Here is a 23853-nt window from a genome sequence, read left to right as displayed (position 1 = left end):
TAATTAAAAGAAATTTATATGAAACAAAATCACAAACAAGATCTAGCTTACAAGCTATGGATTGTTCAGAAGTTACTAGACTGAATCTGCAGGAGCTCCAGCTGTGCCAATAATTTTGCAACTGTTGGTTTTAATCTGAGATCACCATTCTGGGCTACATCAATAAGCACTACCTGAGCAGATTCCCCATACTGCACTCTGTATTCGTCAACCCTTAAAATCCTCTCTAATATCCATAGTGCTTTCTCCTGAGCCTTTACATTCCCTGATTCTAAAACTTTTATTGTGGCTTGAATGCCTGCCGTTTTGGCAACGCAATTGCTTCCATTCTCCCAAATTTCATCTTCCAAGAGAGTTGAAAGGGCACTGAGAACGGCTTCATCTGCTTGCCTATCTTTTCCTTCCAATATTTGGACCAGTGGGGAAATAGCACCTGCCTTGACCAAGCAAAATGTGCTGTTAACATAGCAGTAGCCATCATGAACTTCACAATATGCATCTGCAGAAAGAGGAACACACGACCACATCGACTTTCTCGAATTTCTAGACTTTCTAAGTGACAGTGTATTCTGTGATAACTGAGCTAGTGGGGTTGCTGCTCTACACTTTGCAACTGGTGACTCGCTCGAGAGCAATTTCGAAAGCAAAGGAATCACTCCATGTTCTGCTGAGAGAAGCTGTAATTTCTTATCAGAAGGATTTGTGAATCTAATCAATACACCTGCAACACTCTCTACTAACCAGCATGTTGTGGGTGTTGAAGTTGCAATGCTTGAACTGGTAATGGAGATCAATATTGGAAGCAAATTTTCCCTCTTAAGTATATCTGTTGCTTTCCTATCACTAATGGGGAGATTGCTAAGTAAGCCAACTGCTGCAGCTTTTCCGTCCTCAGATGTTGATGATGAGGCAATATTGACAATGCAACTAATATTGGTTTCTCCTAGCTGTTCAGTTAACTCTTCTGGTAAATATTTGGAGAGAGTGTAAAGAAAATTCAAGGCACCACTCCTGATTTTTGAGTTATTTTACTTGAGAAAGGGAAGGAGAAGCTGAATTGCACCATTTTCCTTCATTTTTCTTCTAACTTTGGCTGCACTTGAATGGGCGGCAATGTTGTTGAGTGCTTGTAAGAGATGACACTGAATTACTGGACTGGAAAGATTCAAAAGTGAGAGCATCTGATGAGCTACATCGTGGTTAAAAAGAATAGATTCTGACTGAGCAATCCTTGCAAGAATAGCCGATGCTGGTTCCCGAAGAGTCATGAGCACAGAAGTCACAGAAAAAAGGAGCTGAAGCAGAGGCACCACTATGCCTGAACTAAGCAAGCATTGAATGTTTTCTGTCACGATGGATAAATTTTGCAACGCACTTAAAGCTGATAATTTAGATTCCAGCTTCCCTGCACTAAACATCTTCATAAGGGGTTCAACTGCCCCATCTTCTCCAAGGGCAGCTCTAAACTGATCTGTGAGCTCCATCCTTGATAGTGCAGTTGCCATGAGAATCTTACTCATGTCAGAACCTGAAAATACATCACATATGGTTTAATCAGAGAGATTCAACTTTTTGTAATTTGCTGTGTTGGAGAAGCAACAAATTTATCAACAAACATTTTCAAAGTTAAGATACTCTAAGGTTTGGGAACTAAAAACACCAGCTTGCTTGTTTGTCTTAAAAGCTGAACACATACTTTATCTATAAAAATGGTATATAAAGCATATAGTCATACTGCAATGTATTTGTTGATACACAGTTTTTCGGAATGCTGACGTGGCACGCCTTGAGGTGGTACGGATGGCTTCGTGGACGCTTCAGGCTACACACACAAGAGAACAAATAGGATTAGAGCCCCCGGTGGAGTCCCGGCGGGGGAGCTCCGATGCCTAAGTTAGAAAATGAGAAAAGAGTGTTTAAGCAACCAAAGTTTGCAGAGCTAGGATTGTGCTTACCTTTGAGTGAAATTGAGACTTTTTATAGGCTTGGAGTAGAACTTGCTTCCCGCACATCTCAGGATTCCTATCTCTAAATATTTGTTTCACAGTTATTTGATAAGAGCAGGAATCCTGGGACATGTGATAAGGTTTTCGTTTGAAGTTTAAACAACCCTTTGAATTGGAATAATAGCTTATCCCGTTTGTATAGGGATTGTTTGCAGGTGGATAACCTTTTATGTTGTAACAAGCTTTTTTGAATATGGGATAATGTTTACTGGGATGAGTTTGAATATTTGCATATCCTTAACTGTAAAATGGCAGTTTCACCCTTGGCACTTGACTTAATCGCTTTCGAGGAGTTGCATCTCGGTTCTGGCATCTGGTACCTGCCGAGTAGTCTCAGACTTGTGTGCGAGACCTCCTCGGTTTACGAAGCCTCCTCGGTAAAAGCTTGTCCGAGGCCTTGTCGGGCTTCCCATTTAAATTAGGTCAGGTTTGGGGCCCGTTGGGCTTTATATGCGGATCCATGGCCCAACAGTTACCCCCCAATTTCCTGATCTAAAAGATTATGAAAATTTTTACTTATAGATGGATCAACGCTCTGAAACTGTACTTGAGAAAACAAAGCCGAGACCCCCAATTTCCTGATCTAAAAGATTATGGAAATTTTTACTTATAGATGGATCAACGCTCTGAAACTGTACTTGAGAAAACAAAGCCGAGACCTTTGAGGCGGGAAATTTGAATTTCAAATTTTGCCGAGACGATTGACCTGACCGAGGGCATATCGGTCGTTCCACCTGTTAGTGTCAAGACAGGCGTCTCTTCAGTTGCCGGTTGTCAGCTGTCACGCAGAATTCATAGAGGCGCCTTTTTTGCCGCTTTTATTGCGCGCGTCTCGGGAAAAGCTTTGGTATTTTACGCTCTTATCCCTGCTTTATAAAACCTCTCTTTTTTAGGGTTTCTTTCTTATTCGCACCAATTTTCTGCGCCACTTGTTCTGTTCCACACTTTTTCTTCTCTGTTCTGTTCTAACTATGTCCCAAGGAGAAGGATCAGGGTCTGATGGCGGTTTGGGTAAAACTTATCCAACTTTGTGGAAGCCTGATCTGACCTTGGCTGATGAACGCCGAATTAGATTGGACTGTTATATCCCAAAAATGGTGAAACTTTGCTTTGATGATGAGAAGAAGGGCCCCATCGTGGATGCCGGTAGTCACGAGGTCTGCTTTTATGAAGAAATGTTTCGGGCAGGCCTCAAGCTTCCTTTCCCCAAGATTGTCCATGAGCTTCTTGGTCGCATGAATCTGGCTCCCCACCAATTAGTTCCTAATGGCTGGAGGATTTTTTTGTCTGTGTGGTGGTTTGGCCCATGGGCCTTGGAGAAGGAAAGAACTTGACGGTTTCGGAATTTCTCTGGGTGTACCGACTCCAGAAGAACCCCAACAGTGATGGGCTTTACAGCTTCCAATCAAGATGGGGAAAAATATTTTTCACGGATAAGACTTTCACCAGCAACCATAAATGGAAAAACAAATATTTCTTTGCTCAGGGGCAATGGGAATTTGCTCTTGGAGAGAAAGCAGAGGGGCCTCGAGTGCCCTGGGAAACGACTACCTCCCATTTGGGCCTCCACAAGAGTTTGTGTCTGTCGAAGGACGAGACGGACCGAGTTAACACGGTTTTGGCTTGGGTTCATAGGCATGAGTCTATCATGACCTTCAAGCAACTGGTTATGACTGGTGCACAGAACCGCTGCCTATATGTTGGTAGAGAGGACGTCGGTTTCGAGACCCTCTGGTTCAGCTGTTTATATGGGCCCTTCGGTAGCCAACACCCGAGGCGCTGTGACGTCCCACATCGCCTGGGTATGGAGATGAGGATGTGCTTAAATGTATATTACACTCTTAATGACAACAACGCGTTTGAAAGTCGTGATGGTCATGATCCCATCAGAACTCCGCAGTTAAGCGTGCTTCTACTAGAGTAGTACTAAGATGGGTGACCTCCTGGGAAGTTTGGTTCGAGAGAAGCCAAAAGTGGATAATATTGTGTGTCATTGGGGTGGGATGTTACATATGGTATTAGAGCCATTGCCCAGCCTGAGATGGGGGGAGCGTGCACAAGCCCATGAAGGTCGCTAGCGAGCGCTCGCTAGGGCGAACGCCAAGAATGGGCTAATCCCATAAGGGTCGCCAGTGAGGACGCTGGGTCCTAAGAGGGGGTGATTGTGACGTCTCACATCACCTGGGTATGGAGATGAGGATGTGCTTACATGTATACTACACCCTTAATGACAACAATGCGTTTTAAAGTCGTGATGGTCATGATCCCATCAGAACTCCGCAGTTAAACGTGCTTCGGCCGAAGTAGTAATAGGATGGGTGACCTCCTGAGAAGTCTGGTTCAAGGGGAGCCAAAAGCGGACAATATTGTGTGTCATTGGGGTGGGATGTTACAGGCGCTACCCCTCGGAAGTCTATACTTGACAAAGGCAAAAAGAAGGTAACGAGTCTAGGGTAAGGAAAGCCCTACACTTGGTGGACGAACCCGAGTAACGTGAGGCTCCTCTGATGAAGAAAAAGAGGCTAGTGAAGGGCAAGGACCCTACTGTCGAGACCTGAAAGAGAAAATCCCTTTTTGCAGATCTCTTGGCTGCTCGGAGGAAGGCTAACCCAAAGCCTGATGTGGCCCTTGTATCCGCCTACCAGAACATTCTTGCTAACCATCCGATTGCTGCCAATCCTTTGACGGAAACCCCCTAGAACCTTTTGGAGCTGCTGCTACTACTACTATTCCTGTGGCGTCGGTGTCACCAGTCCATTATGATCCCAACATTCAACACCTTTTGGTTGACCTATTTTCGGATAGCTCGATGGGGATGGATGCGGAAGAGAATAGGCTGCATGCTGATATAGAAGAAGTGAGGCCTCGGGTGATGTCCTCGATAGCCGAGGAGCAACCTCAGGTTCCGACCTCTATGCTTGAGGCCTCGTCTTGCGCTCCGACCCCGGCTCCTGAGGCCGAGGCTGGTGTCTGTTCCGAGGCCTCAGGCTATTCCCTGGTGAAGCCTCGGAATGTAGAATGGACCGTGGGAGAGCCCCTGTCTCATATTGGTGGAGAATTACTGGGAAACCCACTTCAAGCTTTGATAGAGCTTGTTCCCCAGGAGAGCTTGATGAGCGAACGAGACATCTTTGCCAGGGGCATGGCAGAATTAATGTTATTCAATCAGTTGTGTGTAAGTATCACTCTTCAGGTTTTCTTTTTGCTTGAGTCATATTCTGTTTGATTAACTTTATCTATTGCAGGGAGTTATGAAGTCAGTAGTCTCAAACTGCTACTTGAGGAAGTTTCTCTAGGAGTTAGCCTCAGAATCCAAGAGCATCCGTAGCAGGCTTGTAGCTACTAAGGCTGAGAATGCTAAATTGAAGGATATGCTGGCTCAGCAAGACAAAGAACTGCTCCTTCTTGGCCAGCAAAAGTCGGTGACTCAAGCTGAGTTGGAGCAAGCCGAGTCCAAGGTCTCGGCTCTATCTTCTGAGTTGCAGACTCTCCGTGCTGATCACTCAAAGCTTCAAGAGGATCATTCCATCATAAAAGAGGACCTGCATCAACTTAAGGAGAAGCACGGGGAGGTCTTGGAGCAGTTAAAGGCTTCCCAGGCGGGGGCAGCCGGCCAAAACACGAAAATTGAAGAAGTTATCAAAGGTTAGGCAGTTGTTAAGGAGCGACTTAAATTCTTCTGAGGAAAGCTTGAAGAGATGAAGCTACAACTTAAAGAGGCCGAGGCCCGATCCTCTGACTACTTACAGCAACTGTCGTATGCTGCCTGAACTCAGGATAGTGCTTGGGCTGATGGGATCATTCTTGGTTTTGAGACCTTTCGGTCTTGGGCCAAGGATCATGCTCGCATCATTGACCTTGATATGGTCAAGCTTGAGACCATTTCTATTTCTGATAAGGCTTTGAAACAGCTTATCAGTCTCGGGTCGGATTTGATGCTCGATGTTGAGGGGATTGACAAATTTGCTCATCAGCCGTTTTCGGGTTCTGAGGAGTCCTCGGGTGATGAAAGGACTACTTTTGGTCAGGGTGCCGAGACCCCCACCTTCTTCTAAGGCTCCCTCTGAAGACCCCAAAGAAGGCGAAACCTTTTTTTTTTTTTTTTTGTAATAAAGTTGTTTGTACAAGACAAACTTGAGACTTTAATGAAGTGTTTTACATTTATTTCACGGAATGAATTAGTAATGCTTTCTGAACATACTCTTGTTAGATTACCTTTTCTGAAGTTTGTTTAACCTTTTCCGAGCACACCTTTTTTTTTTTTAAGGATTTCTGCTCTTGGTAGGCTACTCGTTTGACTTTCTTTGAACACACTTTTTTCGAAGGTTTTAGGTTCTTTACAAGTCATTAGTTTAACCTTCTTTAGACACACCTTGTTTGAAGGTTTTACGTCCTTTACAGGTTGCTAGTTTTAACCTTCTTTAGACACACCTTGTTTGAAGGTTTTACGTCCTTTACAGGTCGTTAGTTTTAACCTTCTTTAGACACACCTTGTTCGAAGGTTTTACGTCCTTTACAGGTCATTAGTTTTAACCTTCGTTGGACACACCTTGTTTGAAGGTTTTGTCTCGGGAAAGTTATAAATCTTTTTTGGTGATCTTTCAGTCGTTTACCCTGAGGGTAGTTTTAATTTTCTTTGCTTTGAAATGTTTAAAAGGTGATTGAAACTTCAAGAGATTCTTTTATTTAAAACGTAATGAAAATTATAGGGAAAATAAGAATCAAATGAAAATTAAATAAGAATCACCTTAATGAAATAAGCTAAATAAAGTACTTTTTGAGGTGCTTGGGATTCCATGGCCTGGGGAGTGCTTTTCCTTCCATGCTTTCAAGGTAGTAAGCTCCTGCCCTTCTACACTCAATCACTTTGTAGGGTCCTTCCCAGTTTGGAGCTAATTTTCCTTCCGCAGGGTCTTTGGTAGCAATGGTGGTCTTGCGTAAAACCAGGTCCCCGATTTTGAAGCTTCTGTGCTTGACTCCTTTATTAAAATACCGAGCCACTTTCTCCTAGTATGCTGACATGGTTATTTAGTCTTGGTCCCGCTTCTCTTGTAACAGGTCCAAGTGTAGTTTGAGCCCTTCATCATTAGTCTCGGAATGAAAGGACTCGACTTGGTAACTTCCCGAGCCTATCTCAGCAGGGATGACCGCCACGGTCCCGAAAGCCAAGGCATATGGAGTCTCCTCAGTGGGTATTCTTTTGGTTGTTCGATATGCCCACAAAACTTCTGGAAGATCATTTGCCCAATCTCCCTTCCGATCTCCAAGTTTCTTTTTCAGAATCTTCAAAATTGTCTTATTGGTGGCTTCTACATGCCGATTGCCTAAGGATGAGCTGGGGAGGAGTAATAGTTTCTTACATAAAGTTTTGAGCACCATTTTCGGAATGACTCACAATCAAACTGCTTCCCATTATCAGTTATAAACGCACGTGGAATACCATAGCGGCATACAACGTTCTTCCACAAGAATGGTTCAATACTTTTGGCTGTAATATTCACTAGGGCCTCTACTTCTGCCCATTTGGTGAAATAATCCACTGCTACAACCGCGAACCAAACACCCCCCTTTCCCCGAGGTAATGGTCCTACTATATCCACCCCCAATTGTGAGAAAGGCCATGGCGATGAGATTGAACTCAGATCTTCTGGGGGCTGTTTTGCAATGTTGGCAAAGCGTTGGCATTTATCCCAATTTCTGACTGTCTGTATCGAATCCCGACTCATATTTGGCCAGTAGAAACCGGCTCTAACTGCTTTATGTGCCAATACTCTTGCTCTCGAGTGACTGCCGCAGATACCTTCATGGATCTCGCGGAGGACATAATCTCTCTCTTCCTTGGAGATGCACTTGAGAAGCAGTAGCATGAAGCCTTGTTTGTACAGAACTCCATTAATTATGGTAAACATAGCAGCCTTAGTTTTGACTTGCGTTGCTGACTTCTTATCCAATGGGAGAGTTCCCTATTCCAAGTATTCCCTTATACTCCTCTGCCATTCTCGTATGGTCTTGGTAATTGAGATCGGGACTGTCTCGGCAACGGCAGGTCCTGTTAAAGTCTGAATTGGTTCCTCTGGCTGCCTAGTCTCGTCAGCTAGTGCCAACGCCATTCGGGCCAGCCTGTTAGCTCTTTCATTCTCTTCTCTCGGTATCTTAACGATGCAGAATTTTTTGAATGCATTCTGCAATTCTTATACTTTTAATAAGTGCTGCTTCATTTTATCTCCTCTTGCTTTAAACTCTCCCCGAATGTGTTCGATGATTACCAGCGAATCGCTTCATAGTTCGATGAAATCAGCTCCCATTTCACGGGCTAAACCGAGACCTGCCAAAACTGCTTCATACTCGGCTTCATTATTGGTGGTCTTGAATTTTAGCCTCAAGGAACCGCATAACTCTTCTCCATCCGGGGTGATTAATACCACACCGGCTCCACCATTCTTCCTTGTGGATGATCCATCTACATAGACCACCCATGTTTCGTCTTTCTGCCATTCCATGGCGACAGGTGAGTTGGTGAATTCTGCTAAGAAATCAGCCAGTACCTGCCCCTTGATAGCATTCCTTGGGAGGAACTCAATATCAAATTCTCCGAGTTCGATCGCCCAATCAGCTAATCTGCCAGACAGATCTAACTTTCTGAGCGCTTTCTTTAATGGATACTCGATCAAGACTCTTATAGTGTGGGATTGGAAATACGGACGTAGCTTTCTGGAAGCAATAGTCAATGCAAATGCTAACTTCTCCATCTGAGGGTACCGTTCTTCTGCTCCCCTCAATGCTCTGCTTATAAAATAGACTGGTTTATGAACGTCGTCTTCTTCTTGGATAAGGGAAACACTTACAGCTGTTAGAGAAACAACTAAGTATAGATACAATGCTTCCCCGGGAACAGTTCTACTTAGCAGAGGTGTGCTTGTCAGGTACTTCTTCAGCTGTTCAAAAGCTTCTTCACATTCTGCAGACCACTCAGATGCCTTCCTTAAGATTTTGAAGAATGGTAGGCATTTGTCAATTAACCGAGAGCTGAACCAGTTTAATGCTGCAATTCTGCCCGTCAATTGCTGAAGTTGCTTTGTATTTTTAGGTGATTGCATATCCAAAACTGCCTGGATTTTCTCGGGATTAGCTTTTATTCCTCGGTTTGACACCATATAACCGAGAAACTTACCCGAGGCCACTCCAAATGTACACTTCGTGGGATTCAACTTCATCCCATACTTCTTCAAGGTTCTGAATGTCTCCTGCAGGTCTTCTACATGATCTTCTGTTAACACGCTTTTAACCAACATGTCATCGACATATACTTCCATATTACGCCCGATTTGGTCTCGGAACATCTTATTAACCAGCCTCTGATACGTTGCTCCCGCATTCTTCAGACCAAATGGCATAACCTTGTAGCAGTACAGGCCTCTGTCAATGATAAACGCAGTCTTCTCTCGGTCTTTTGGATGCATATAAATCTGGTTGTAGCCAGAAAAAGCGTCCATAAAACTTAACAGGCCATATCCAGCTATCGAGTCTACCAACGCATTGATGCGTGGCAGAGGAAAGCTGTCTTTTAGGCATGCTTTGTTGAGGTCTGAGAAGTCCACACACATTCTCCACTTTCCATTGGATTTTTTGACAAGCACCACATTAGCCAACCAATCGGGATAATATACTTCATTTATGAACCGAGCCTTGAGCAATTTTTGTACTTCCTCGGCGATAACCATATTCCGTTCGGGAGCGAACTTCCTTCGCTTCTGCTTCTCTGGCTTCATGCCTGGATCCACATTGAGTTGGTGGAGAATGTCCTCGGGATTGATCCCCGGCATATCTTTGTGAGTCCACGCAAACACCTCCATGTTTCCTTGGAGAAAAATTTCGAGAGCGCCTCGGATTTTCGAGGCGAGCTGTGTTCCTACTTTTACCACCTTTCCCTCTCCTAGCTTCAAGTCCTCTAAGGGCTCGGCATGCTCGCCTTTTAAGGGATCTTTGCTTCGGCTACACACCACGCCGATCGTCGAAGGAGCAGGGTCTGATTTCTTTAGGAAAATATTATAACATTTCCTTGTCGTAACTTGATCTCCTCTTACCTCTCCTACCCCTTCCTCGGTTGGAAACTTCATCATCAAATTGTAAGTGGAGGTTACAGCCTTCAACTTATTAAGGGACGGTCGACCAATGATTGCATTGTATGTAGATGGCCGATCGATCACCAAGAAATCCACTATAGTTGTGGACTGCCAAGGAGTTGTCCTCACTGTAACTGGGAGGGAGATGAGTCCCATTGGCTGGACTTGTTCTCCAGCAAACCCTACCAATGGTGAATCAAATGGTTGAATCCTGTCTCGATCGACTCCCATCTGTTTAAGGACTGGCCAATACAAAATGTTGGCCGAACTACCATTGTCCACCAAGACTCGGTGGATTTTATGGTTGGCAACCGTTAGCGTAACTACTAACGCATCATCATGGGGGAATATTACCCCCCTTTCATCCTCATCAGAGAAGGATATAGCCATTACCTTCTTCTTTGCTACCTTTGAAGGTCTGCTTATCGATAGGACTTCTTCATCAGCCTTTGTTCTCCTCGTGTAAGCTTTTCTAGATGAACTAGAAATTCCTCCGCCAACCAGTCCTCCAGAAATGGTGTGGATCTCCCTTACTACATCCTGATGATGAGGCTGATGGACTTCCTGATCTTGTCTCTGTTCCGCCTGCTGATTGTGCATCAATTCAACTGCTGATCCTCTTTCGACCTTACTTCTCGATTTCTGGGAGCTTCTCGGTCTCCCTCTAGTAACTGAGGCTCTTCATTCCTTCTTGGATTCCTCTGATCTGCTAGGAATTTTACCAACTTCCCATTTCTGATGTGATTCTCAATCTCCTACCTCAAGGTTATGCACTCCTCAGTTAGATGACCATGGTCGCGATGATACTCACAGTATTTCTGAGAATCACGTCTCTTAGGATCGCCTTTCAACTTGCTTGGCCATTTGAAGGCCGGATCCCTCCTTATCTCCATGAATACCTCAGTCATGCTAGTATTCAATGGAGTAAACTTTGTGCTCTGCAATTTTCGAGGGTCCATCCTTGGGTATGATGGGACCATCTTCTCCGACTTCTTCACATTCTTCTCTTCCTTCTTTCCAACACTAGCCGATGTTACCTTCCCCATACCACTCTTGGCTTCAATTTCTTCCCTCTGGTTCTTCATGAGAGCCTTGATGGTTTCTTCTTGATTAATATACTCATCAGCCTTTTTCATGAACTGACTGAGAGTTACTAACTTAGTACTTTTTGACAGTTCGGCCATCAATGGCCCTTCAGCCCTTACCCCGTGCATCAAAGCATCAAGTACTATTTGCTCATTCAGATTTTCAATGATCAACTTCTCCTAGTTGAATCTGAGCATGAAATCTTTTAACGACTCCTCATTTCCCTGAACAAGGGATAGCAAATAAGCTGGATTCTTCTTCCTCTTTCGGGTAGCCAAAAACTGACTTAAGAAGAGGCACCCAAGAGTCTTGAAATCATCTATTGAATTAGCCGGAAGTTTGCCGAACCAATCTTTAGCTACTCCAGCTAAAGTTAGGGGAAAAGCCCTACATGAAATTGCGTCTGGGGTCCCATGAAGAATGAAATGTGCACGAAGACTTTCCATATGGTCTGTTGGATCCCCGGTGCCATCATAGAGATTAACTCGGGGCATTTTGAATTTGTCAGGGAGAGGAAAATTCATGACTCGAGGGGTGAAGGGAAGATTTGTGTTTTCCACGAGTTCCCCTGCATTGGATTAATCTCCGCCATCAGCTATTTGACGAGCCATTTCTTCACATTTCTTCTTAAGCTCCTGCAAGTTAGCATTAACGTTGCTCTCATTATACCCTTCAGTATGACGGTCCTCCTGGTGGACAGATTGCTCCCGTTTAGATCTAGTACAATGAGACCTTTCGGGGTTTGTTCGCTGGCTACCTCTTTCGTTCTAGACAGTATTGTGATGGTTGGCTTGAGCTGAACTTGCGTCATCTTCATCATCAAAACCTTGGGGCCTTTTTCCTTTATGGATTTCAGCACGTCTCTCCCTCTCGAGCCTCTCTTCTTGCCTCTTGGTACTTCTTTCCTCCCGCTCTTGATCCCTTCGGTTGTTTTGGCCTTCGGCGATCGTGAGCCTTGTGGCGAGGTCTTCGTTCTACTTCTGCAAAGCCTTCATAGATTCAGTCATCTGCTTCATGAAATCGGCTAACTTAGGAGGAGCTCCAGTAGCCCCGGGAGGTATGTCGGGCTGTCGCACAGATTGGGAGCGTGTATTCACCATACCGGAATAATGAGAATTGATGAAGTGAATGAAACTTGAAGAAAAGTTTCCCACAGACGGCGCCAAATTGTTGATACACAGTTTTCTGGAATGGTGACGTGGCACGCCTTGAGGTGGTATGGACGGCTTCGTGGACGCTTCAGGCTACACACACAAGAGAATAAATAGGATTAAAGCCCCCGGTGGAGTCCCAGCGGGGGAGCTCCGATGCCTAAGTCAGAAAATGAGAAAGAGTGTTTAAGCAACTAAAGTTTGCAGAGCTAGGATTGCGCTTACCTTTGATTGAAATTGAGACTTGTATTTATAGGCATGGAGTAGAACTTGCTTCCCGCACATCTCGGGATTCCTATCCCTAAATATCTGTTTTGCAGTTATTTGATAAGAGCAGGAATCCTGAGACATGTGATATGGTTTTCGTTTGAAGTTTAAACAACCCTTTGAATTTGAATAATAGATTATCCCGTTTGTATAGGGATTGTTTGCAAGTGGATAACCTTTTATGTTGTAACAAGCTTTTTTGAATATGGGATAATGTTTACTGGGATGAGTTTAAATATTTGCATATCCTTAACTGTAAAATGGCAGTTTCACCGTTGGCACTTGACTTAATCGCTTTCGAGGAGTTATGTCTCGGATCTGGCATCTGGTATCTGCCGAGTAGTCTCGGACTCATGTCCGACACGTCCTCAGTTTATGAAGCCTCCTTGGTAAAAGCTTGTCCGAGGCCTTGTCGGGCTTCCCATTTAACTTAGGTCGGGTTTAGGGCCCGTTGGACTTTATATGCAGATCCATGGCCCAACAGTATTCAAATACATTCACTACACACACAAGTGGTTAAATTCAGATCCTCTTCAGTCTTCCGACCAACGGTATCACCAGAATTTGACAATTTCAGACTCATGCAATGTGCAGAATATTTTGCAACAGTTTCTCTTTTCTTTGTTTTCTTGTGTTTTTGGGGGTTTTTGGGGGGGGGGGGGGGCGTGGGGTAATGGTTATGATCCTTAAGAAATGCACATCTAAACCCAACTATGATTATGCTTTTACTTCCATGTTGAGAAGGGTTAAAACTATACAAATAGAATAGCACATTCAAGCACACAAAAAAAAGGGGGGGGGGGGGGGGGGGGGGGGGGGCGCCGATCACCTTCCTTTAGGTACAGCACTAGTGGCTTGAAGTAACCGGCTTCTGCCATATGAAGTGCATTCTGAGTATTGCTTGAAAGACTATTTAACAACTTCCCTGCATTTCGAGAAGCAACAGGGTCATCCCCATTTAGCATCGCAACCAACATAATAATACACCCTTGAATTCTACCCATCCGCCGCCTAACCGCTATTAGATCTGAGAGATCTAGCAACAGCCCCACAGCTTCCCTCCTCTCTTCCACATCCCTTGTCAAAGACTTCACCAGCAATGACAAATACCCAGCATCCACCATCTTCTCCTGTAGACTTCAATTAATAAGATACATACCAGGCATGCAGTTTTTGTATTTCGATCAAAAAGTTCAAGGAAATAAAAAAAACCAGTAGTTTCACATGTACTATACCTTGTTCTCAGCATTCTTCCAAGCCATTCTTCTTAGTACTTGAATTATAGCCAACCTATTGTATGGCTTGCTTGAACCTAAACGATTAAACAGAATTGGAATAACCCCTTCGTCATTAATCAATTCATTACTAACCTTTTGGCTTCCAATCAACTCATTCAATCCCCAAAGTGCAAATTTAAATTCTTCATCGTTACCATACTTGAGCTGCAACACAACATCATCAATATCAAGACTAATTCTCTCCTCCACTATTTCCCCCCACCCCTTTCAACTCACTAGAAAATTCCGATCCCCAGCTCGAAGTTGGACTCGAATTCAAACTAAACCTCACATTCATCAACTCTTTATGCAAATCTCCAGTGATTTGTTTAAAAAATGTAGACACGTCAAGACTAGCAAGGAGCAAAAGGCCTAGCGACCGCCCAAGATCATGAGATGCTTCCTCAACATGGGGCCACCCCCAACCAGCCACTGGGGTATATATATATATATATATATTATTTTATTATTATTTTCTTTTATATTTTATTTTTAAAATTAAAAAATTACTTTATTATTTTATTATTAGTAGGATACGTGGCAAGACACTAATCTTTAGATGAAAATTTTATAGCCTGTTGGAAATAATTTTGGATGGTGCATAAATTCTCATTGATATAAAATAATTATAATATGAATATTAACAATAAAATAAATAAAGTAAAAGAGGTGAAAAGTAGAGTATAGAAAGATCTCACAATTTGCTATAGAATCACGCAAAAACGTTGTCCTTAAAAGTTGATTCGTGCCTCCCAGAGTATATAACTCGGTGCGATCGGATCCTTTGACACGCAACCTCCCAGGATTAGATTATAGCGTCTACCTTCGTTAAAGACGCACTTCCAAGAACGAAGACTAATAGAACAACCCAAATCTTTTCTTGTAGAACAACAAATCCATAATTGAAAACATAGAAGTAAAATATATATCTCAAGTGCTCCTTTTTGTATTTTTTTTTTTCTCACATAGCCAAGAAAAGTTGGCTTAATGTATACATATAAAGGAAGCTCACGTTTTTTGTTCCTAACCAAAGTCTTGAAAGACTTTACGACCAAATGGTCAAAATGATTGAAGAAAACCGTAAAACCTTGTTAATGAACAATGCCATAAAATCTTGTAAATGGTCAAAACTGTTGAAGAATTAAAACCCATGGAATTGTTAATGACCAACGGTCATAAACAATAAAACTGAAAATCAATAGATTTGATGCCATAGTAAAAAAAAACGTATGAAAAAATAAATGGCTTTTGTCACAAAATTATTTCAAAAAAACTATTAGTATTAAGCAAATAATAAAAGGGCTTAAAAGAAAGAAAAGAAAACAATTGTTTGTAACACACATATATTACAACATAGCCAGACTCTGGAATTTCAGAATCTGGAATTCTCCTAAGAATTCTAAAGGATCCAGATCCACGGTAGGCAGTTAATAGAATTGCATTTTAAAAATAAAAATAACAATAAAAAATTGGACAACTGAGAGGGGTCAAAATGCAGTAAAGGCAATTAATAAACCTAATTTTTTTTTTTTTTAAAAAAAAAGGCTGCATTAGTCCCCTCTCTCCCCAAGCTGGCTCCACCCTCGCATGTGAAGCAATCTAAAAAGATTATTGGTGTACCCAAACAAGCATCAAGAGACCACCAAGGTGGTAATTGAGTTGGTAAAAGAGTAAGGGATAGGGTTCATTCTCCTCCTCTTTTCTTCCTTATGGTCATGAGTTCAAACTCGCTTGCGATAGTATTCCGCGAATCAGATGCTATTAAGAATGAGCTTTACCAACTTCCACTTTGGTAGGGCTGTGGTGACGAATTCGCCTTCCCAATTAGTAGCTATGGCTCAAACTAAACATTCCACAGTGGATGGGAACCCCGATAGTCACACCCAAGGAAAAAAAATTACACTGTTCCTGCTTTTTTGAAAAAAAGAAAAAAAAAGAAAAAAAGGGTCATCAAGAGACCACACTACATGATCATGTAGGGAAGTCTAATAAGATGCTCTGTACAACCATAACATACCCAACCAAAAAGTGACACTTGGCTAAGCGGTTAAAGGGATCTATGCTCATATCTCAAAATAAGGAGGCAAGACCAAAGCCCAAAGGTATGATTCTTGGTTGGCCAATCTCTGCTTTCCTATGTTTTCTTCTCTCCTTTTTAGATGTAAAATTACTAATCAAATTTTTGAGTTCAAGTTTTGTCAATATATTATTCTTAATTAATAATATGCCTAATCCTTTTTTTATTACAAAAATTGATTGTAATTAGGATCTAATTAGTTGTGTACTAAAATCAACAGTGCAGTGATAATAATAAGGGATCGAAACTTGTAACAATGACAAGTTATAATCAATGGCGTCAAATAGTAAGTATAAAATATTAAATATCAAAGAAATAAAGAAGCAGAAGACTAGAAATGATGAAATAAAATAGGGAAAAGTGCATTTACTTCCCCCCAAACTACTATCCAATTATCAATATCCACCCCAAAACTACCAAATGTGTTAATTTTTTTCCAAAACTACCAACAAAATGTCAATGTTCTCCTAAGGACAGAAAAATCCTTCATAATTTTTTTTTTTTTTTTTTTTTAAAAAAAATGATAAATTTTAAGAAAAAAAAAAAAAAAAAAACCTAACCCCTTGGTGAAATGGGGGTGATCTCATTTTTGAAAATAAAAATAAAAATTTGAGGGGTGGCCCATGTTTTTTATTTACCTTTTTTTTTTTCAAATTTATAAAGATATTTTTATCTTATTAAAAATTTTAAGGTCATTTTTGTCTTATTGCTACTATTTTTTTTTTTTTGGGGGGGGGGGGGGGTACATTGATAATGTCATAGTAGTTTAAGACGGGTATGTGTACTTTTCTCAATAAAATAAGAGAAAAAAGAAATACAAAATGAAAGCTGGTCATACTTTAGTTTATAATCTTTTTAAATTTAAAAAATGATACTAATTTTCCTCCCTTTTTTTTTTAATAATAAATTTAGTATAAAAAAGACCCTTTTTAAGGGACCATTTATAAATGAGTTTAACTTTGGTCCGAATGTGCCTTAAAAGGCAACATTTATAGCCCCCAATCACAAAGCAACACATAAGCAAAATCCAAAAAAAATCACAAAAATATCATACACCCACACACACTATATTTGAACTCATTTTCGTTGCTGGGTGGTGGGTCACGCAAACCCATGTTCAGGTCATGTAGACCCGTGGGCCGTGAGTCATCTTCTCCGGCATTAGAGCCACTTTTTTTTTGGCCTTTAAGGTAATAAAATCATTAAAGGGTTAACTTTCTATCTCTAAGTTTTAGTTTTGAAACAAAAAACGAGTTTTGAGACATTAGAATCGAGGCGGGTCACAATAGATTCAAAGCAGGCTTGAGGAAGGTCACGGCCAGACCCACGACCCACACCGGCCAGGCCGTGGGTCTCACCAGACCCACGGCTAGGTCTGGTGGACAGGGTTTTTTTGGTCTTTTTTTTTATTTTTTTTTTTGATTTGCTGCATTTGTTCTCATTTCGATGTTTTGCAATTTTCTTGAATGGATGAGGTGTCATATGGGGATTGGGTACTGTAAAATGAGTTGTTTGCAAATCGACCAGGCCTTAAGAGCTCTCTTTATAAATTAGGGTCGCCTTAGACGGAGGCCTAATTCACCTTCCTATTAAGTATTAAGTTAGCCTGGATGCTGACTTTGGTGTGAGGTTAACTATTTTTTTTTTCATTTTTTTGAGGAATATTACTTTTTGGTGTGAGGTTAACTATGTCAATCATTACTATTTTATTCATTAAAAAAAACAAAAAAGTAGTCTAGAAAGCAACAATTTTGCCCTCTTTATTGAAGTTTTTTGTGCTTACAGACTTTCTTATTATACAAGATACAGACCAACAACAATGACATTTGGGTGTCCTACAAAACAAACCAGTTCTTTTTTTCCTGGGCAAATAAGCATACAAACAAAGAAAGACAAAGTATAAAGCTAAAAACAACTCAAACTGCGGGAGAAACGGGTGCAGATAGGAAATAGGAATACTTTCACTATGTCAATTCATATGGTCATCCAGCTAGATTCGCACCGCGGTGAACTTTGCGAACATACCAAGCTAGAATGTGATTTAGAAGAAGCCGTGCTTAAGAGATAAAAGGCTCTAGGTGCCACTTGAGAGGAAGGTCCTGGTCGAGAAAGACAGTCACCACCACATGCAAATCTCTCTAAAAAATAACTTTCTTGAGGCCTTTCACTTTCACCTGCCAAAAACAAGCCATTTACAAGTGCATATCAGACTATCAGTAATCTCCCGCATAACAAAGTCATATTCTAGGGAACAATTTTACTTCTTGCATTCCATAGAAAGGAAATTCGTCTGATTATAGTTCAGGTAGTATCTCTCCCTCTTTTAGCTAAAGAAGAGAGGCTTGAGTAAGGAGAATGCTACCTCATTTATAGCATTCTAGCGATTTGTTGATCTTTTTATTTTTGTGTAATTCAACTATTTTGCTTTCTTTAGTAGTTATTAGTCTTGTATTTCTTATATTTTTGCTTTTAGATCTTTTATAGATTTGTTTTTATTATCATTTTCTTTGTCTAGAAGGGCCTTTTATTAGAACTATTTAAATTGGTCATAGAACTATCCTAGTTTCCATTTTGTTTTCTCTTTTAATTTGATTTTCGAGCCTTATATATTCAAGAGCAACTCGACTAGTTATAGTAGAGGTCAACTCGTTAAACTTACACCAAAGAATAAGTTAGTTTAAGAGGCCAACGACATAAAGTGTAAGATGAGACGAATTGGGATCCTCTCCGTTTCAAGTGAAATGGAGATTGGGATTTTCAAAATTACTAATAGAAGGTGAGCCTCAAAGAATCAAAGAATCACAAATGAATGTACAAAAAGAACTTAATTGTGTAAACAAAAAACTCAACATTGTTGTTAGAAGAATTACAAACCCTTATGGACACCCCAATATTCTCGCAGAATTTATGGTTCGACAATTAAAGAATAAAGTTTCATTTCAAAAAGTAATGAAAAAGGCTATTGAATTAACTGAACAAGCAGATACAAAAGAAATTCAAGTACAAATTGCAGGGCGTATCAATGGAAGACAGAATGGAATATAACTGACACTGTTGGATATCCTAATACCCTCTTGATGAATGAATATAACTGACACTGTTGGATATCCTAATACCCTCTTGATGAATGACAAACAACATACGATCAAATATTAATTAAGCGAAGGAAGCTTCGAAAGCTTAAGCTTGTATTTAGAACTTTTTCTTAACAAGCAAAGAAATTTTCCTGCCAATTGTCTCTATTTTTAACTTTTGTCTGGAAATATCACAATTAATTTTCTGGGATGAAGGGGGAGTGAAAATAGATCTAAATGATTTCATAAAAAGGTAAATATTTTATTTGACTCAAAAAATAAAGAAGGAAAAAACAAATGAAAAACGCTGAGGACAAAGAATGAAAGCAGTATAGGAAACGGACCTGCATTATTTAGCCAACAGATAATATCACCCTCTAATACCCAGCTGCAATTTCTCATCTCAAAAATTTGATTATTGAAGGCATAAGAAACAGCAATAACTTCAGTTGGGGCAGTGCGGGTTGGATAGTAGGCCCCCTGCCATTTTGTTACCAAAACCATCAGCCGCTTTAACAAGTACCATACAGTATAGCCACAAAAAATCCTATGCTGCCACAAGTTACCTTTTCCAAGAAAAGACACTGAATGGTAGGTCAGATCCCACACTTATGAAGAAAAAAAAAGGACAAAATTTCGGCAATCTTGATTTGGCACTACACAACAAGTTCAGCAGGTCATACTAGTCTTTCAGTACTATTCATCAGAAAATAACTAAATGTTGGATCAAAAAAGAAATAACAATGCATTCATAGTAGATTGAAACAGAAAATCCACATACATTGCATTAGATGATGTGAGAAGCAGGGCATCAGATTCTATATGCCTACATCTGCTTTGTCAAGTCATAATCGAGCGCTTAGATCTTCTAAATTCTGTTGATCAAATATTTTCCATACAATTAATCAAACAAAAAGGAAAACAATTAGACAATGATAAAACAAAGAGAAACCTATAAAAGAGAGGAAATGTTAGAAAAAAGCATGTACCTAAGTGGAGATTCTTGCTAGACATTTAGCTCATTCAATCAATTCATCATCAATCATTATTAGGTGGACATGAGCAATCTTGAACCATTCTTTTCCTTTTTTCTTGTGAAGTTGTTTCTTTAGCAAAGGACAATTGTTGATAAGTAAAACAGAAATGGAGGCAGGCAAGCCCTCTTCTGGCATGTACTTGAGCATAGGACAGTTATCAATCCGCAATTCTTCAAGAGAGGCGAGGTGTTGAAACCCCCTTTTATCCAAAGATTTTAAACTTGGAAAATTCTTTATTTGAAGAGCAGTCAAATTGGTGGGCAGCAATCCCACCTCCGGAAAGGACTCTACATCTCCCCTTTCGCCACAAATAAACAAATTTTTAAGTAAGGGGAGCTTTTGCAAGCCCCATCCCATTCGTCCAGCAACAAGGTTGTCACAATCGGTGATGGAAATTGATTTCAGATTAGAAGGCAAACCCCCCTCAGGAAAAGACTCAACTTCTGCACAATCAACTATATGCAATTCCTCAAGAGATGGAAGAAGTAAGTGCATCTTATCAGGCAGGGACCTCAAACGTTCACAATTCCAGACCCAAAGCAATGTAAGGTTGGGAGCACATATTCCTCCTTTTGGAAAAGATACAAAATAAGGGCAATCTATAATTCGTATGTTCACGATCATTAAATCATGTTCACGTTGTTCTGAAATTGTAAGAGATTCCAAATTCCCACACCTAAAGATATAGATATCACAAAGGTTTGGGAATAAGTCCAATGGGAAGGAGCTCAAAGAATCATAAATATTTATCAAGTACAATGTTTTAAGTGATGAAAAGATCCCATGCATTCGAAGCTCTTGAAGAGAAACAAGTGAGGTACAGTTAGAGATTTCTAACTCTTGAAGAGAACAGTTGGACTCCATCATTCCCATGGCTAGGGAATCTAGTGCATCAAATCCTCCAACTTTGAGAACCTGTATTTTAGCTGGCAAATTCTTTAACAGGTCCTCACCACATGTTAGATTCAATTGACATATACCAGGATCCCTTGGGAGTGAAGCCCCTAGCAACGGACATTCCCTGATCTCAAGTTTAGCTAAAGAAGGAAAATGGATGGGCAATCTTCCTGTTAGCTTAGGGCAGTTATCAATATAAAGCTCTTGAAGATGAGGAAAAGCTCTATTTTCATTTTCAGCCCCCAAAGAAAACCATTGCTCCCACTTCAACGCCCGCTCAAACCTTAGAACTTTCAGGGCTCTGAAGGGCTTCATTGAAGAATTGTTGCCATAAAACTCACGACCCACTATAACAACTTCATCAAAGTGAATAATAGAAAGGTCTTCCAACGAGGGTAGCTGCCCAAGTGGTGGCAAGCTGAGGCAATATTTACAGCCGTATAGATGAAGAGATGCTATATTAGAGAATGAATGATGCCCTACCCAATCTGGAAAACTGTTACCACTATAATATTTGATTGTAAGACTTTCTAAATTTGAATGAGGCTGGAGACTGTCAAGTATACTTCTTTGACTTTTTAAAACAACATTATCATTTTTCCACTCCAACACCAAATCCTTAATGTGTTTCTTCTCCTTCAAGCATGCATCCAAAGCATCTGTAGAAGAGACAACATTTTGAAGATTCATAATGGCAAGCTTTCCTCGAAGATTTGTAAGTTTTCTCAACTCTCCTATGCAGGACCCACTAGTTTTGCCAATGATAAATGTAGTCAATGTATGGAGATATTTTAATCTGCCCAATTGTATCGGCATCTCCATTATGCCAGTTCCAGTAATATCAAGATGCCGTAGATTAATGAGTTTATGCATATCCCTTGGCAATCCAACAAGATTGTTACAACATGATAACTTGAGTGTTTGCAAATTGATCAGCTGACACATAGAATTAGGCAACCTTTTAACCGAGGTGAAAGAAAGGTCCAAATAGCGTAGTTGTTTAATTTTACCAATTGAATTAGGCAAGTTTGTCACATTCTCATAGTGAGACAAAGAGAGTATCCGTAAACATCTTAGATTTGACAATAAATCATGTGGTACTTTTTTAGTCAAATTGTTGTCCATGACAGAAAATTCTAATGGCAGGAAAGTGCGCAACCGCTTAGCCTCGTTAAGAGCCTTAAACTTCTCAAAGTCATCAAATCTTGTTCTAAAATACGACAAGTGATGAGTCTTGTTCACAATTTTTTGAGAACAGTTAGCCTCCAACCTAAAGACAAACTGCCCAAAAACGGATTTTGCTATGTCATTGACAAGATCATGCATTACAAAACATGATTTTCCATCACTTGATTGTTGAAACAATGATCTTGATACAAGATCAAGAAAGTAATCATTACCAACTTCTTCCATTGTTTTGTTTTTGAGTCCTTGCAATAAACCTTCAGCCATCCACAACAAGACTACTTGATCCTTTTCAAACGCATGATTCTTTGGGAATATTGAACAATAAGAAAAGCATCCCTTTAGATGTGAAGGTAGATATTTGTAACTTAATCTTAAAGCAGGAAGTATGTTTGTCGTGGCAATTGCTAAATCCCAAATTTCACTCTTTAGTATCTTATCCCATTCACCAACATCCAGTTTCGACCTCAAGAGAGCTCCAATTGTTTTGGTTGCTAAAGGTAGGCCTTGGCACTTTTTCACAATTTGTCTACCTATTACCTCTAGCTCTGGTCGGGCATCAAGGTTACCATCGTGAAATGCATATTTTGCAAATAGCGACCAACAATCTTCTTCTGTTAACTTGTTTAGATGATAAGGTAGAGTAGTCCACATGGCTAATGCAACATTGTCATCACGTGTTGTTACAATAACCCTACATCCTTGTGCCCCAAATTTAAAGGGTCTACTTAAAAGCTCCCAATCAGCATAATTCCTATTCCAAACATCATCTAAAACAAGTAGGAACTTTTTCCCCATCAACTTCCCCTTTAGTCTAACTTGAAGCAAATTCAGATCCTTAATATCACAATTTGACGAAGTTACTGCCTCTATAATTGTTTTCGTTACCCTGAACACGTCAAATTCCTGTGAAACACACACCCATGCCTTCAGGTCAAAATGCTCATTCACCCTCTGGTCCTTGTATACAAGCTGAGCAAGGGTGGTCTTCCCAATTCCCCCCATACCCACTATGCCAATCACACTCATCGCACCAGCGATTGCATCGTCCGAGAGCAACAAGTTAACTACTTTCTCCTTATCATCATCCCTACCAAAAATACCAGATTCTTCAACCAAACAAGTGGAGGGCAATCTTTCTGAAGATTTCCCTCCAACACCTGGTCTTAGACCTAAGACATCCTTTTGCTTTGCTAGATATTCCAATCTGTCAAGTACCTCTTCCATCTTCGGTTTCATCTCCTTGAAAAAAGGATTAAAATAAGCAGAGACAGAGTTTCGTACCTTTATTGCAGTGGTTTCAAATTCAGCAGCCAACTCGCGTGTCCGGATTTCTGTATCAATCTCATCCAAGATGTCCTCTGCATCATAGAGAGCATCTTTCAGCTCATCAAGCCACTCTTTCACAGCAGGCTTCGTGAGTTCCTTGTCCTCCGCGTCCTCGACCACTGATTTCACAGATAGCAATGCTATCTTCAGCTTTCTTAAGGGCCCATCGGCGAGTTTTCGTCCCCGAAAGAAGTCAAGCACCCCCAGATTCATTTTTTTTAATAAACTATCGAAGAAAACAGAGAGAAGCGCTCCTCCCACATCGGCCATTGTTTTCTTCTTTGCAACGGAAAAAATTCAATGGAAATAAAATAGACGATCGTACACAGCAGAGCATGATCAGA

At 40.8% G+C, this 23853-nt stretch overlaps 2 protein-coding genes across 6 annotated transcripts; both read right to left on the bottom strand.

Annotated features, from left to right (window-relative positions):
* Positions 1-65: 65 nt before the first annotated feature.
* On the bottom strand, positions 66-19565 carry LOC132186352 (U-box domain-containing protein 24). Its single transcript, XM_088512521.1, is given in 5 exon segments — positions 66-1528; positions 13463-13763; positions 13869-14129; positions 14131-14342; positions 19406-19565. Coding segments are annotated over 5 exon segments (2397 nt in total).
* On the bottom strand, positions 17722-23853 carry LOC132167985 (putative disease resistance RPP13-like protein 1). Of its 5 annotated transcripts, none has more exons than XM_059579042.2 (5): positions 20051-23853; positions 19843-19936; positions 19628-19717; positions 19406-19541; positions 17722-18161 (listed from the first exon to the last, which is right to left on the bottom strand). In XM_059579042.2, exon 1 carries the CDS (start codon positions 23777-23779, stop codon positions 20081-20083), a length of 3699 nt encoding a protein of 1232 aa, XP_059435025.2. In that variant the 5' UTR covers positions 23780-23853; the 3' UTR covers positions 17722-18161; positions 19406-19541; positions 19628-19717; positions 19843-19936; positions 20051-20080. The 5 variants fall into 5 exon arrangements, with proteins under 5 accessions (XP_059435025.2, XP_059435027.2, XP_088369120.1 ...); XM_059579044.2 differs by having other exon boundaries at positions 19628-19669; XM_088512994.1 differs by having other exon boundaries at positions 19406-19669.

This window comes from Corylus avellana, chromosome 2 (assembly GCF_965113065.1).
Source record: "Corylus avellana chromosome 2, dhCorAvel1.hap1.2, whole genome shotgun sequence".
Lineage (NCBI taxonomy): Eukaryota > Viridiplantae > Streptophyta > Magnoliopsida > Fagales > Betulaceae > Corylus > Corylus avellana.
Note: the sequence above shows the minus strand (reverse complement) of the source record. Positions and strands in the feature narration are given on the sequence as shown.

Bases quoted from the DNA above. Each gene is read 5' to 3' on its own strand.
- LOC132167985 (XM_059579042.2), bottom strand. From the start codon at position 23,779: ATGGCCGATGTGGGAGGAGCGCTTCTCTCTGTTTTCTTCGATAGTTTA.